Genomic DNA, 12,521 nt, shown 5'->3' on the forward strand with positions numbered 1-12,521 from the left:
GCGGTCAGTATCTTCCTATGTCCAGATTGACCCTTGACCTTTGACCTCAAAATTAATGAGATTCATCTACTCCTTTAAAAGATGTTCCAGGGTACCAAATCTGATGTCTGTGAAGGCAAGGGTTCTCAAGATATTGAGTAGACAAGACTCGGTCTACTGCCTAACTGACAGGTGCAAAACAATATGCCTCCTCTTTTTCAAAGGAGGGTATAAAAATTAAGATTTTACCTGCTCATTGCTCTTTCATACCTGATTTACCTGCAATATTAATCATGATTACCTTGAAAACAGTATGAATATACACCTGAAGATGTTTTCTAACAACTTACCAAATTTCAATTTCATATCTTCACATCTTTTATTAAACATTTTAAATAAAACATATATACATTTTCCAGAAAATTCCTTAGGAAAACCATAATCCTAGTGTAATTCATATGAGGGAAAGTAATTGGTGAAAGACACTTACTACAAACAAACTTTTTTTTTCAAAAATGATGAAAATAAGACACCGAATTTATGTTTACAGAAGTAAAACAAGAGGTTCTGTGAGCAATGCTCACTAAGAATACCCCCCACTTACCCCAATCTCCCAAAGGGTGTTGGTAATAGGTATAAACTACCTCTTTTCTGAGTGTAAAAAACAAATGGCATGACAAACCGAACCATATTGCTACTTCGATGTCCAGTGCGCATGACCTTTGACCTTTTGACCCCAAAATCGATAGGGAGCATCTTCATCCCATGGGTAGTCCATATGTATGATATGGTGACTGTAGGTGGAAAGGATAACGCTTTAGAGCCCGGAAACCATATTGCTACTTCAATGTCCAGTGCGCTTGACCTTTGAACTTTTGACCCCAAAATCGATAGGGAGCATCTTCATCCCATGGGTAGTCCATATATTTGATATGGTGACTGTAGGTGGAAAGGATAACACTTTAGAGCCCGGAAACCATATTGCTACTTCAATGTCCAGTGCACTTGACCTTTGACCCCAAAATCTATAGGGAACATCTTCATCCCATGGGTAGTCCATATGTATGATATGGTGACTGTAGGTGGAAAGGATAACCCTTTAGAGCCCGGAAACCATATTGCTACTTCAATGTCCAGTGCACTTGACCTTTTGACCCCAAAATCGATAGGGAACATCTTCATCCCATGGGTAGTCCATATATATGATATGGTGACGGTAGGTGGAGAGGATAATGCTTTAGAGCCCGGAAACCATTGCGTCTACAGACGGACAGACAGACGAACAACCCGATTCCAGTATACCTCCCCACAACTTGTTGCGGGGGTATAATTAGTACATTTCATGGAATGAAATCTTAGTTTTGACTTCCATTATTCAATTATGTCTAATACAGTGGGTAAAAATTGCATATAGTTATCTAGGGAAGTGATACATATCTCCAGATCCAATATCCCAGATCTTGTCTAAGTTCAACTTACCTTCCCCTTTGAGTTCCTTGACATACTTTCTTGCGTATTTGTTGGATCTGAGTTTTTCTTCCAGTGAGTAACTTCTTTTGCCATCAATGTCATCATCATCTAAGTCAACATCTGTGTAAGTCTTTCTCTCTTTCACTCTCTGTAATATATCAAATCATTTATCAAATTACAGGAACACACTGATCAGTATCGGTGGACCTTGACTAGCTTACACATATCATTTATTTAAATTTTACAAAGCTCATCATCAATACACATTCAGTTTTTGTGATTGATAATAAGGAGTCAAAATATTTTTTAAAGATTTAATCACTGGTTACTCTCGATAACTCAAAAGTTCAAGGGACCTTGATCAAACTTCAAAGAGATGAAGAGTTCGAAGGTTGAATTAAATCTGGAAATTGAAAGTCTAACCATTATGATTCAGATATTATAGTAACCACAACATCTTGGGATTGTTTTGCTCTTTCAAGTTTTCCATTCCTTGGCATCCCTCTATATATTTTCAAATTATTGTGGCATTGTCCAGTCAAGAAAAACTTTTCAAAATTACAAGGCATCATACAGCTATTGGGTTGTCATTAAAATTGTACAATTAAACAAAACCCACCCCAAAACCAAGTTTAGTTTATTGAAACCTGGAGAGACATCTGATTGGTATAGTACAATTATATGACAATCAAGTAACAATATACTAGTGAGTGTAATCATGTACAAATACTTATGTCACCAAATATGCAGGATGGACAAACATATAATATCATTATAAGTTTCATAGGCTCAGTGCCTCAATCAAAAACCTTACTAAATTACATGTTTATCTGCTTCTTATTGAAAAAAGTTGCACAAGTTTAAACAGGGATGGTTGAGTAAAATAATATTGTTTGATGCATATTTATTGTAAATCAGAATAATAAGGACATGACAGAATAAAATGGTTTTCAACTTCAATTTCGTTTGAATCACATTTCTGACATTTTCTTTGGAGACTGTTATGTTTGAGCATCAACCTTTTTCTATTACTAGTTCACGTGAAGGCGTTCTAAATTTACTCAGTATTGTAGCAAAATTATCTGGTAAACATTTTCTTAAATAGTACTGAAGATAAAAACTATCAGGTAGGTGCTTGTATAGATTACATTTTGGCGACCTTTCAAATAATGAATGCATCTCTTGCATAAATGAATAAATTACAACTAAAAAGAAATGATTTCTTTTCAACATGCTGGTTATTCCTACCCCAAAACCAAGAACAACTGAGCATTTAAACAATTATCTACCCCCAAAAGTAGCACAGGCGATGAGTCACCAATGTAAACGTCTAATCAACACCTGCACACTAGCCCCAGCCATTCCCAATTTCACAGGTAACAAACAGAAATAATTATATGCTTTAATGATGACATGTATACACTACAGTAAAAAACAATCAAATATGTTTCAAAGGACCTAAAGTTCACCACAAAGAGAACAAGAAGTTCAAGAGATCAAGAATAAATTTGCTTAGATATATAGACAACAAAAAAATTGGGACCATTTCACTTAAAAAAATTAGGAGTTTTGAAAGCCACCAAGGGTCCCCGTACCTGCATTTTCACTAAGTATAGTCCCACTCTGGAACCAGACTACTGACCCAAGGAGCCATGAAAAAGGTTTGGCCTTTGTTGCTTTGGTGAATGCAGAACTTTGTAAGATAAAACAATAAATTTCTTTTGTTGCACTGGGCCACCAAAATCACACTGCGTTGAGAAAAATGACCTTTGCCTTTATTGAACAGTTATAGAGTGAAGTGAACCAATATTGATCTTTCAAAAAAATGGCAGGATCACCTACCCATACAAATTCAACATGTTGGACAATTCAGCCCGTTTAAACCATATAAATATCATGTTTGTAACATATTGAGCAAAAGCACCTTAATCAATGTTACATCTTTAATTACCTTTCTTCAAGTTCAAATATTCTAATATTGAACAATTTAAGACTAGAACAAGATATTAATCAAGTGACATGAATTGGGATTTGTTTGCCCTAAACCATGTTTTGCCCCAAGTCCATTCACCCAAAATTGTGTTTGTCCTGTTGATACCGAGGATAATCATGCAATTGATCTACATCAGCATTGTTATAAATTGATTACTTAATTATCTAGTGTAGATGGTATTTTGATTTTTACTTTTCCGCAACATGTTCGGACCGTCTTGTTCAATGTACAAGACATTCTGGAAAAACAATTCGGTGATCACAAAAAGTTTGACGAAAGCAACCAAGATCATTTATATACAAGCAAAATTTATATCATAAATAATTTATGCATGATAGATAATTCTAAAAACATACATCCTGTCTGTCATAAACACGCACAGGGCCATTACTTATGAACTACGTGTCAATAATTCAATTCAAAACTTGTGTGAGAAATGCATGATCATTCACGTTTTTGCTGTCTTTAAAAAGCAAGAGTTTGAAAAGAAGTCCGTATCATCTTAATTACTGATATATTTTTTTTACTCATTACTGATTCGTCAACAGTAAAATGTTGTCTTCAAATGAATTACTTGAATTTTGAAAGTAAAACTTATTCCGCAGACACAGACGCCCGGATGCAAGTCGAACTTTGTTCCCACTCTGAGCGCACTTTACCCGTGCACTTATAACTAAACATGATCCCGACGCTACTGACTGACGAGAGAAACATGAATATCAGTGACGAATCTGAAGGGAGTTATGAACGGTGCAGCCTTAATTCAACATTTGTAACAAAACATTTTGGGGTCTTCCATTTCCCTTGTTTAGGGCGCAAAAGGTACAACTATGGGTCCCTTTGAAAATTTTCTGCATCCAACCCAGTATAATTAACATGATGTGGCAATGTTTTCACAATCATGGTTATCATGTGGTGGGTTTTTTCTTCCTCGTTAGTTCCTTTGTGCTTTCTACATGCAGCAACATCAAATTTCAATTGCACGCGGAAGTAAAAGCACGATCGTTGTTGCCCGGAATAGCTATTTCCTGTTTTGAACTTTTCCCAGGACAATTTTACAGACATCAATGTGTTGCTATCCTTTATACATGTTCCTGATGTTAAAAATTAACAATGCTAAATTCCTTCCTTCCATTAATACACATAATCATACAACGTCCATATAACAAACAACAATACAAAATTAACAATGCTTAATTCCTTCCTTACATTAATACAAAAGCATATAGTCATACAACGTCCATATAACAAACAATAATACAAAAAAAATTAAACCCCACACAAGTAATGATTGTTACAGGATGTTGTTACGAAAGTCTTCCAAACGAACACGAATTGAATCCCTATCTAAAAAGAATTAATTTTTTTTTAAAATTCACTTTCCGCAAATAATCAGACAACATATTGTTTTTAGACTTGCACTCCTCTTGCAAAACCCTGAAAGTTCATTCCTCCGATATCCCTTAAAATGAAAGGAACCCTTTCAGTACAAGTGTATTAGGTGTAACAAAGATTTAAAAAACCTTTAAGAATGCCATTAGTTAATGAGATATTATATTTTGCATATCAACAGGTACAAACAACCGAAAATTATAAGTTTCAAACACCTGTTATGAAATGCAACCTTTCAAAGCTTAAAAAATATTATACATTTTTGATCATTTTGATTGTATTCCCTAGGACATGTAAAATCATGGAAAGTCTGTCAAAGGCATTTTCAGAAACCACTTAAAAAGTATGGACAGGGATTTCCCTATAGATACAAGTTTTAATTGACACTTTTTTGACGGCCATTTTCAAAATTTCGAATTTACTTTTATTCGCCAATCCTCAACTAGCAAAAAAAAATTGAGATCAGACAACATTGAAAAATTGATGCGTTTTCAGTGGAAATTTTGAAAAATTCGACCAATTTGATAATTTTGAGTTTTCATTTTATGCGCCATCCTCAACAAATTTCGATAGGAATGGAAAAGGTTGAAAAATTGACGCATTGGGCAGGGCTTCCCCTCACTGCATCATTGCTGGAAATGCCTTTAAAAACATTTGCAGAACCCCTTGGGGAGAAAAATATGGTTACCATAAAAATTAATGTTTTCTTCTTTTATTCAGAAACTTTGGTGGCCACTGGTCCCCATTTTATCGGCCTTCCTCATCTACTCCTGGCCTACATATCATTTTTTGTTTAGATCGGACAACATTAAAACATTGACGCGTTTTCGACGTCATTTTGAAAATTTCCACCATTTCGTGAATTTTCATGTCCCCATTTTAATCGTCATCGTCAACTATACCCCTTTGTTGAGACCAGACAACATCGACCACTTAAATTTTTTTTCAATTCACCATTTCATTCCTCCACCTCAACTGCAACATACCAAATTTTTGTAGAGATCAAACATTGAAAAATTTGACGCGTATTCGTCGGCCATTTTGAAGGAGTTTACTACCATATTCGCCATCCTCAACTCCCACTATATACCACTATCTACCAAATTTCGTTCAGGCCTGGATTTCTCAGGGGGAAAACTTTAATTGAAAATTTTACTCAAATTTTGACAGCTCAAATAAAAGAAAACTCAAAGTCTGAGAATTTTTCGAGAAATCTAAGTCCGATTGGAAAACGTTAATTTGACGCATTTTCAGAATTTCAAGTTCACGTTTTTGAACAGCAAAGTTTCCCTATACACTAAAGTTTTATTAAGAAATTTAACGTATGACTGCACCCCCTTAGATACCCCCAAAATATACCGACTTAACTCCCTTTTGATACTTTTCCTCCCACATATTGCAAAACTTTAATGCTTAGGATCATCTACGAACATAGCCTACCATACTACAAAATATTGTGAACTTTCACCTAACCATTTTCCGATTAGCTGCGAGGAAGGAGAAAATCATAATAACAAGAGCTCCGCAAGGCGGGGCACATCCCCTTGCTATCACTGAATGAGTATCTACAAGCTTTTCCTGTGAAGTCCAGCATTGACCTTGACCTTTTGATCCCAATGTCAATAGGGTTCTTCCTCTCTTGATTTCAAAGCTACATGTGAAGTTTCAATTCAATCGAGTAAAAAATACGGCCTGTAATGTGTCAACAGGCTTTTTCTAGTCCCAAAGTGACCTTGAACTTTGACCCCCTAAATCAATAGGGTTCTTCCTCTATTGATAACATAGCTACCTGTGAATCATCAAACCACACACACATACATACCACACACGAACGGTTCCGTTACTATAAACCCTATCGAAATAAATTGTAAGGGGATAATAAGAACTGAGCAAAAACAATGAGTCTTTAAACTGGAGACGTAATAAACAAATAAGAGGTCCATGGACCACATCGCTCACCTGAGTCACACTGGCCCTACTATTAAGTTGTGATTTTTAAAAGATATTTTTTTCAAACTTTATTTCCTTCAAAAATTTTAACACCATACTGTTGCCCCAATGGATCACATTGAACATAACCATGATACACGGTCACCAAAAAAAATGGTATGGAATATAAGGCCTTGTCATCAGAAATCTATATACAAAATATGAAATAGATCAGGAGGTACTGCGTTAGTAAGATTTTCTTTAAAGTAGGTCAAACACCAAGATCAAGGTCACAAAGTTCAAAACATTGGTACCACAAGAAATGTCTTGTCACAAGGAATGCAAAAGAATCCTATCACTCACCATACAAAAGTTATGAGCAATATAAAAGATTCAGATGGAGAGATAGACAGACAGGACAAAAACAATATTGCCCCCCACCCCAACGTCGCAGGGGCATTAAAAAAAACAACTTGAATCCACACAATTTAGGAATGATTGCATTTGATATGATTTAGTGTGGCTCTGCTATTCTTGAAATAAAAATTTAAATCAATTTCCCGAACATTCTCATTGATTTCCTATTGTGGCACAACCCTACCTCCTGGGCCCCTGAATTGAACAAACTTGAATTTGCACTACCTGAAAATGCTTTCATATCAATATGACTAATCATGGCCCTGCTGTTATTGAGAAGATTTTACCTATATATCTACTTATAAAGATCCCCTATAGTGGCTTCACACCATCCCCCCGGCCCCCCATGATTTGAACAAACTTGAATCTTACACTATGTCAGTGAGCTTTCATGTAAATCAAAACTTTTACGGCCCATTGGTACTCGTTGGAGACGATTTGTGAATGAACGCGCCCGATTTTTGCCTATTTTAAATTATCTCCCCTTTGAAGAAGACATGGCCTTTCATTTAAACAAACTTGAATTATCTTCACCCAAAGACGATTTGTGCCAAATATTATTAAAATTGGTTCTGGAGAAGAAGATGAAAATGTGAAAAATTGACAATCACGACAACAGACCCATTTTGATAAAAAAAAAAAAAAAAAAAAAAAAAGCTCGTTAAAGAGTAAATAATTCGGCTCAAATAAGCTGAACAATGTATAAATAATTAGATGTATTTTGCATAACTGAATTTGGCGGTAACTCTCTCTCTCTATGATAAAGTACTTGTTACCGTATACAACAGAGAATTTACCCGGTATCGTTTTTCATTAAGTTTCAAACAAATCCGATTACTAGTATTTGTTGAATACATGTAAATTATAATCAGACACAGATTTTTGTGTTATTCATATGATACAACATTTACAGAGTACCCTTTACATAAAATACCCACCGGTCTAATCGTTCTTAGAGTAAACGGAAGCAAAACTTCCAAATTTCCGAACTAAATTTTCGGAGTACGTACAGTGGTATAAAAATGGCAATATAATCTTTGATAAGCAGTCAGAGGTCTGCAAAAACGACTGCAGCAAAATATGGGAACTCAAAAACAGTAGTTAAAAGGTCTTGTAAAAAGTTTTATCGTCGTCAAAATTTCAAACCTGACATTTTTTTCAACTATGGAAGTTGGATATTTCTTTCTTCTTCAGCCCGGCTGCTTAGGCAGTCTTATATTGACATGTAACTATGACACTTCAGCTATTTTTTCTTCATATTTTCATTTAAAAGTCCCAAAAGTTCGAACACGTTTAAATTTTTAAAATTGACCATAAAATATTACGTGTATTTAACAGAGCACCGAATGTCAAGAAATCAAAGCTACTATATAAACCACGGTAATGGTATTCTTTCAATTCTTATCATCTTTAAAATAATAATTAAAACTTCATAGATAAAATTTAGCAGATTTTATCAATGATACCCTTTGACTTTATAATGTTCCGACGCCCTACCGACGCCCGAACTATCCCTACTTCAAAAATGAAATTTGTATCCTCATATACATATATATTCTTAAAACTTCAAAGAATGCAAGTGATAAAAAAATACGGAATGTACTTTATTCGTACGTAAAATAGCTGATTAATTGACACAAATCTAAGGACTTCCGTGCAATGTTCTGCCAGCATTGTCTCCACTGTATATAAACATTAAACTCCATATAGCCCTTAAAGGGGTATGTCTATATGTGAAGGGTGGGCGAGTTCTGTGTCTGTGTTACTAGCTCTTACTAGTGCTTCACAACAGCGACTATTCAAAATAAAATAAATGCAAAATATAAGATTACTATGTACAAACGTAGGAATAAATGTTACATTGCATTCGCAGAAAATAAAAGGCACTAGTTAAATGGTACCAAATTACTTTGATTTCTTCAGCTAGGATGGCAAATACGATATACATAAAACAGTTAAAAATAAATGACATGGCTTTAAACTCATTAATGTTAATGATTTTCTAAGCACAACACCAAGCGTGCTTAGTTGTAAATAAAAAGTTTAAATTGACGAACAAGTTCAAAACTAAAAACAGTTCACGTGGAACTAATTCGCCCCTATAGTGCATGTTATAGTTCAAACGTTCTCAGGGGACAATGCAATTATGGCTTAAATGGTCAATAATCATTTAGTAACGTGCTTGTATATATAACCGAGCCTCCAGATTATACCTTGCCAAAATTATTAGCGGACCGAAAGTATTCTACCACCATTATTGCAGATTTCAAAGAAATGCCGCGTCCATTATTCTGTAATACATAAATTACGTCATCAAAAGAAGAAAAGACGTCTGGTGGTGTGTATATGCCTTTTAAAAACTATTTCATAAACTGTTCCGCAATCCTAAAAAAAAAAAAGAAGACTGTTTTACACTTCGTGTTTTGTTAATAAAACAAATAAAATTGATAACTTATAATTTAATTATCATCAAAATTAATCAAAATAGGTGTTACAAACAAATTCATAAATAACTGAAGGATACGTGACAATCAACAACAAAAAATTATCGTGTGCTTTCCGAGAACAATAACTTTACACATGTACATAAACATGGTGACGGATGGACACGTTGACCCTCTTCCATGTGTGTGTGTAGTGTAGTTGGACTGTGCATGGGAAATCAGCATTCATAGCGCAAACTAAATAAATACATCATTCTGATACAACCCGTCAATATCAAACTGGACACGTAGACTCGGGGGATGGGGGGGGGGATGTTTCCACTTTTTACCGACATTTAATTTACACGCAAACTGAAAGTTATTTTCACATTCAAAATAAGATATAAACTTGCTTCATAGTGCTTATTTTAAAAATGCCCCTCCCCCCTCCCCCGATTTTGAGCTTTTTAGTTGAATTAAACGTTTTACTTTTTTATTTCTTACAACAATTTCTTTCTTACAACGACTTCAACACCTCACAACGCGGAAACATTTTGGAACAGCGCATGCATGCAGTAAAGGACGACCGCGCTGTATATTTTTGGTTCTCGTAGCTGAAGCAGGATAACCTCCGCGGTCTTAAAATGTTTGAAATATAGAAACCCTATAGCGTCTCGGCTTTACAAAATTTCTCGATCTCGGGGGTTAGTTACCCTCATGCATCCACGAAAGCGTACTTAATTTCTTATTCACCGGACCATGCCAAGTAATGTAGAAGCAGGACATTCTTGATCCTAGCGCCGCAGCTAACTTTACACGGTCTATTTGAGGGCTGTTCTATATGTAATGTGTATTGTACGATATCTCAAAAGCATTCCACTCAAATACCGGTAGTGAAATGAACATTACATCCCTTCAAAGTATTCTCCGCGGTTTGAAATCTCTGAATCCATTTCTAAAATGCGTCACGATACGCTGATTTAGGTAGACCTGTGAGGCACTGGCTGATGGCTGAGCCAAGGGCTTGTTGGGACTTGTAACGACGACCAAATAAGAACTTTTTAAGTTTTGGAAAAAGGAAAAAGTCGCATGGGGCTAGATCTGGAGAGTATGGTGGGTGTTGCAAGACGGTAACCTTCTCCGACTTCAAAAATTTCTTCACAAGCTCAGATGTATGTGATGGAGCATTATCATGAAGTAAACGAACATGCCTAAATCCTGACAAAGGGCGTCGTTTATGATAATATTTCTTGAGCTTTTAGTATAACATCTCGGTAATACAGACCTGTCACACTTTTGCCCGTTGGTACCGGAATTTGTACAGCCATGCCATCACACGAGAAGAAAATGCAATAAAGAACCTTCTTTGTGCTTATGGTTCTTTTGGCAACTACAGGCCTTCTACCGTGTTTAGTTAGCCATATTTTGTTTCCAATTTTTCTTACTGGTTCGAAATAGTGAACCCATGTTTCGTCACCAGTAACAATGTTTGCAAATATGCCTTTGATTGAATTTGGGAAACATTTTGAGCAATTGCTTAGCGATTTGTACTCATACCCATTTTTGGTCATTTTCGGTATCGATCTGGCAGAAATCTTTCGTACTTTCAAAATACGCTTCAAAATGAAATGCATCTGCGATAGCGATATACCAACAGCTTTGGCAATATCACGAATCGTGTATCTGCCATCACTTTCAACTATTTCCCTGACTTTTGAAACATTTGCCTTGCCCGTTACAGTCACAGGTCGGCCAGATTTTGCTGCATCTTTGATGGACTCAGTGCCAGTCAGAAAGTTCTTTCTCCACCTATGAACTGTCTCAAAAGATACCTTATCAGACCCATAAACTTCCCTCAATTCAGTAAAAATCTGCATTACCGAATGACCGAGTTTTGTGCGAACTTTCATATCATCTCCAATTTCTTCAATATTCTCAACCCGTTTCCCAACCATTTTTACAACAGTGGTCAACGACTGGCTCTACTGAAATGACTGCAAGTTTAAAACTTTGTGGAGCTGAAGGCTCGTGTTTATACCGTTGGAGAGGTATCGAATAGAGCTATTCAAGAGTATCATCATCCACGAAATCGTGCAAAGCGTTATCGCGCTGTGGTACAATACACATTACATATCGAACAGCCCTCGTATACAGAGAGACGCAAGATATTACCTTTCATACAAAACGACATTTTAAATAACTGATTGCGATTTCATTTCTTGTACCATTTCAATGAAATCAACATCATAAAATTTGTAATTGATTTATATCACAAAAATATTCACATTTAGAGATATTCATTTATACTGATTACAAATTAAAACAAAATTTCACCACGCCCTATCTACTTACCCTGTAATATGGTAAATAAAATGTGTCTTCATCTGAAAATCTGTACCATCTATTAATACATCACAAATAATTGATGTTCAGTCAGCCATATTATTAATCAACCTACATCATAGATACACGGAATTTATTTAAGAGCAACGAAAACTTCAAACTAAAACGTTTTCTCTCCTGTGCAGACATCAATAAATTCACGCGATTCGTATACTTACATTTGATTTTTTGTTTTGTATATCATGACACGAGAACCTCGTAAGTTGTAAGAACTTGTGTTCGAACCTTTTGTATATTATACCAGTAGGCTATATGCAATAAAATATCTTCTAACAACTGATTGGAATTTCTACTTTCTGTGGTGAAATATTAATTCAAATACAACAAAATGGTGGAATCACAGGTGGGTTAGAAAAATAAACTTTTGTATGAAATATATAAAAAACACAATTGACTAAAGGTAGTGACTGTCAGGAGTTTCCGTATCGTGGCGGGTATTGACACATTAAAGAACCCTCACTGCTACGGCCCTAGTTGTCATGCTTTTATAAATAAAAAAGTATAGCATTTCAAGA

At 35.4% G+C, this 12,521-nt stretch overlaps 1 protein-coding gene across 2 annotated transcripts in view; it reads right to left on the minus strand.

Annotated features, from left to right (window-relative positions):
* The window catches only part of LOC125650526 (lysine-specific demethylase 2A-like), a 54,580-nt gene that overhangs the window by 38,622 nt on the left and 3,437 nt on the right, over positions 1-12,521 (minus strand). For both annotated transcript variants that reach the window (XM_048878903.2, XM_056153558.1), the window contains exon 2: positions 1,459-1,597. In XM_048878903.2, coding sequence (XP_048734860.2) covers positions 1,459-1,597 — 139 coding nt within the window. The remainder of the gene's footprint in view (positions 1-1,458; positions 1,598-12,521) is intronic.

Source organism: Ostrea edulis, chromosome 1 (assembly GCF_947568905.1).
Source record: "Ostrea edulis chromosome 1, xbOstEdul1.1, whole genome shotgun sequence".
NCBI lineage: Eukaryota > Metazoa > Mollusca > Bivalvia > Ostreida > Ostreidae > Ostrea > Ostrea edulis.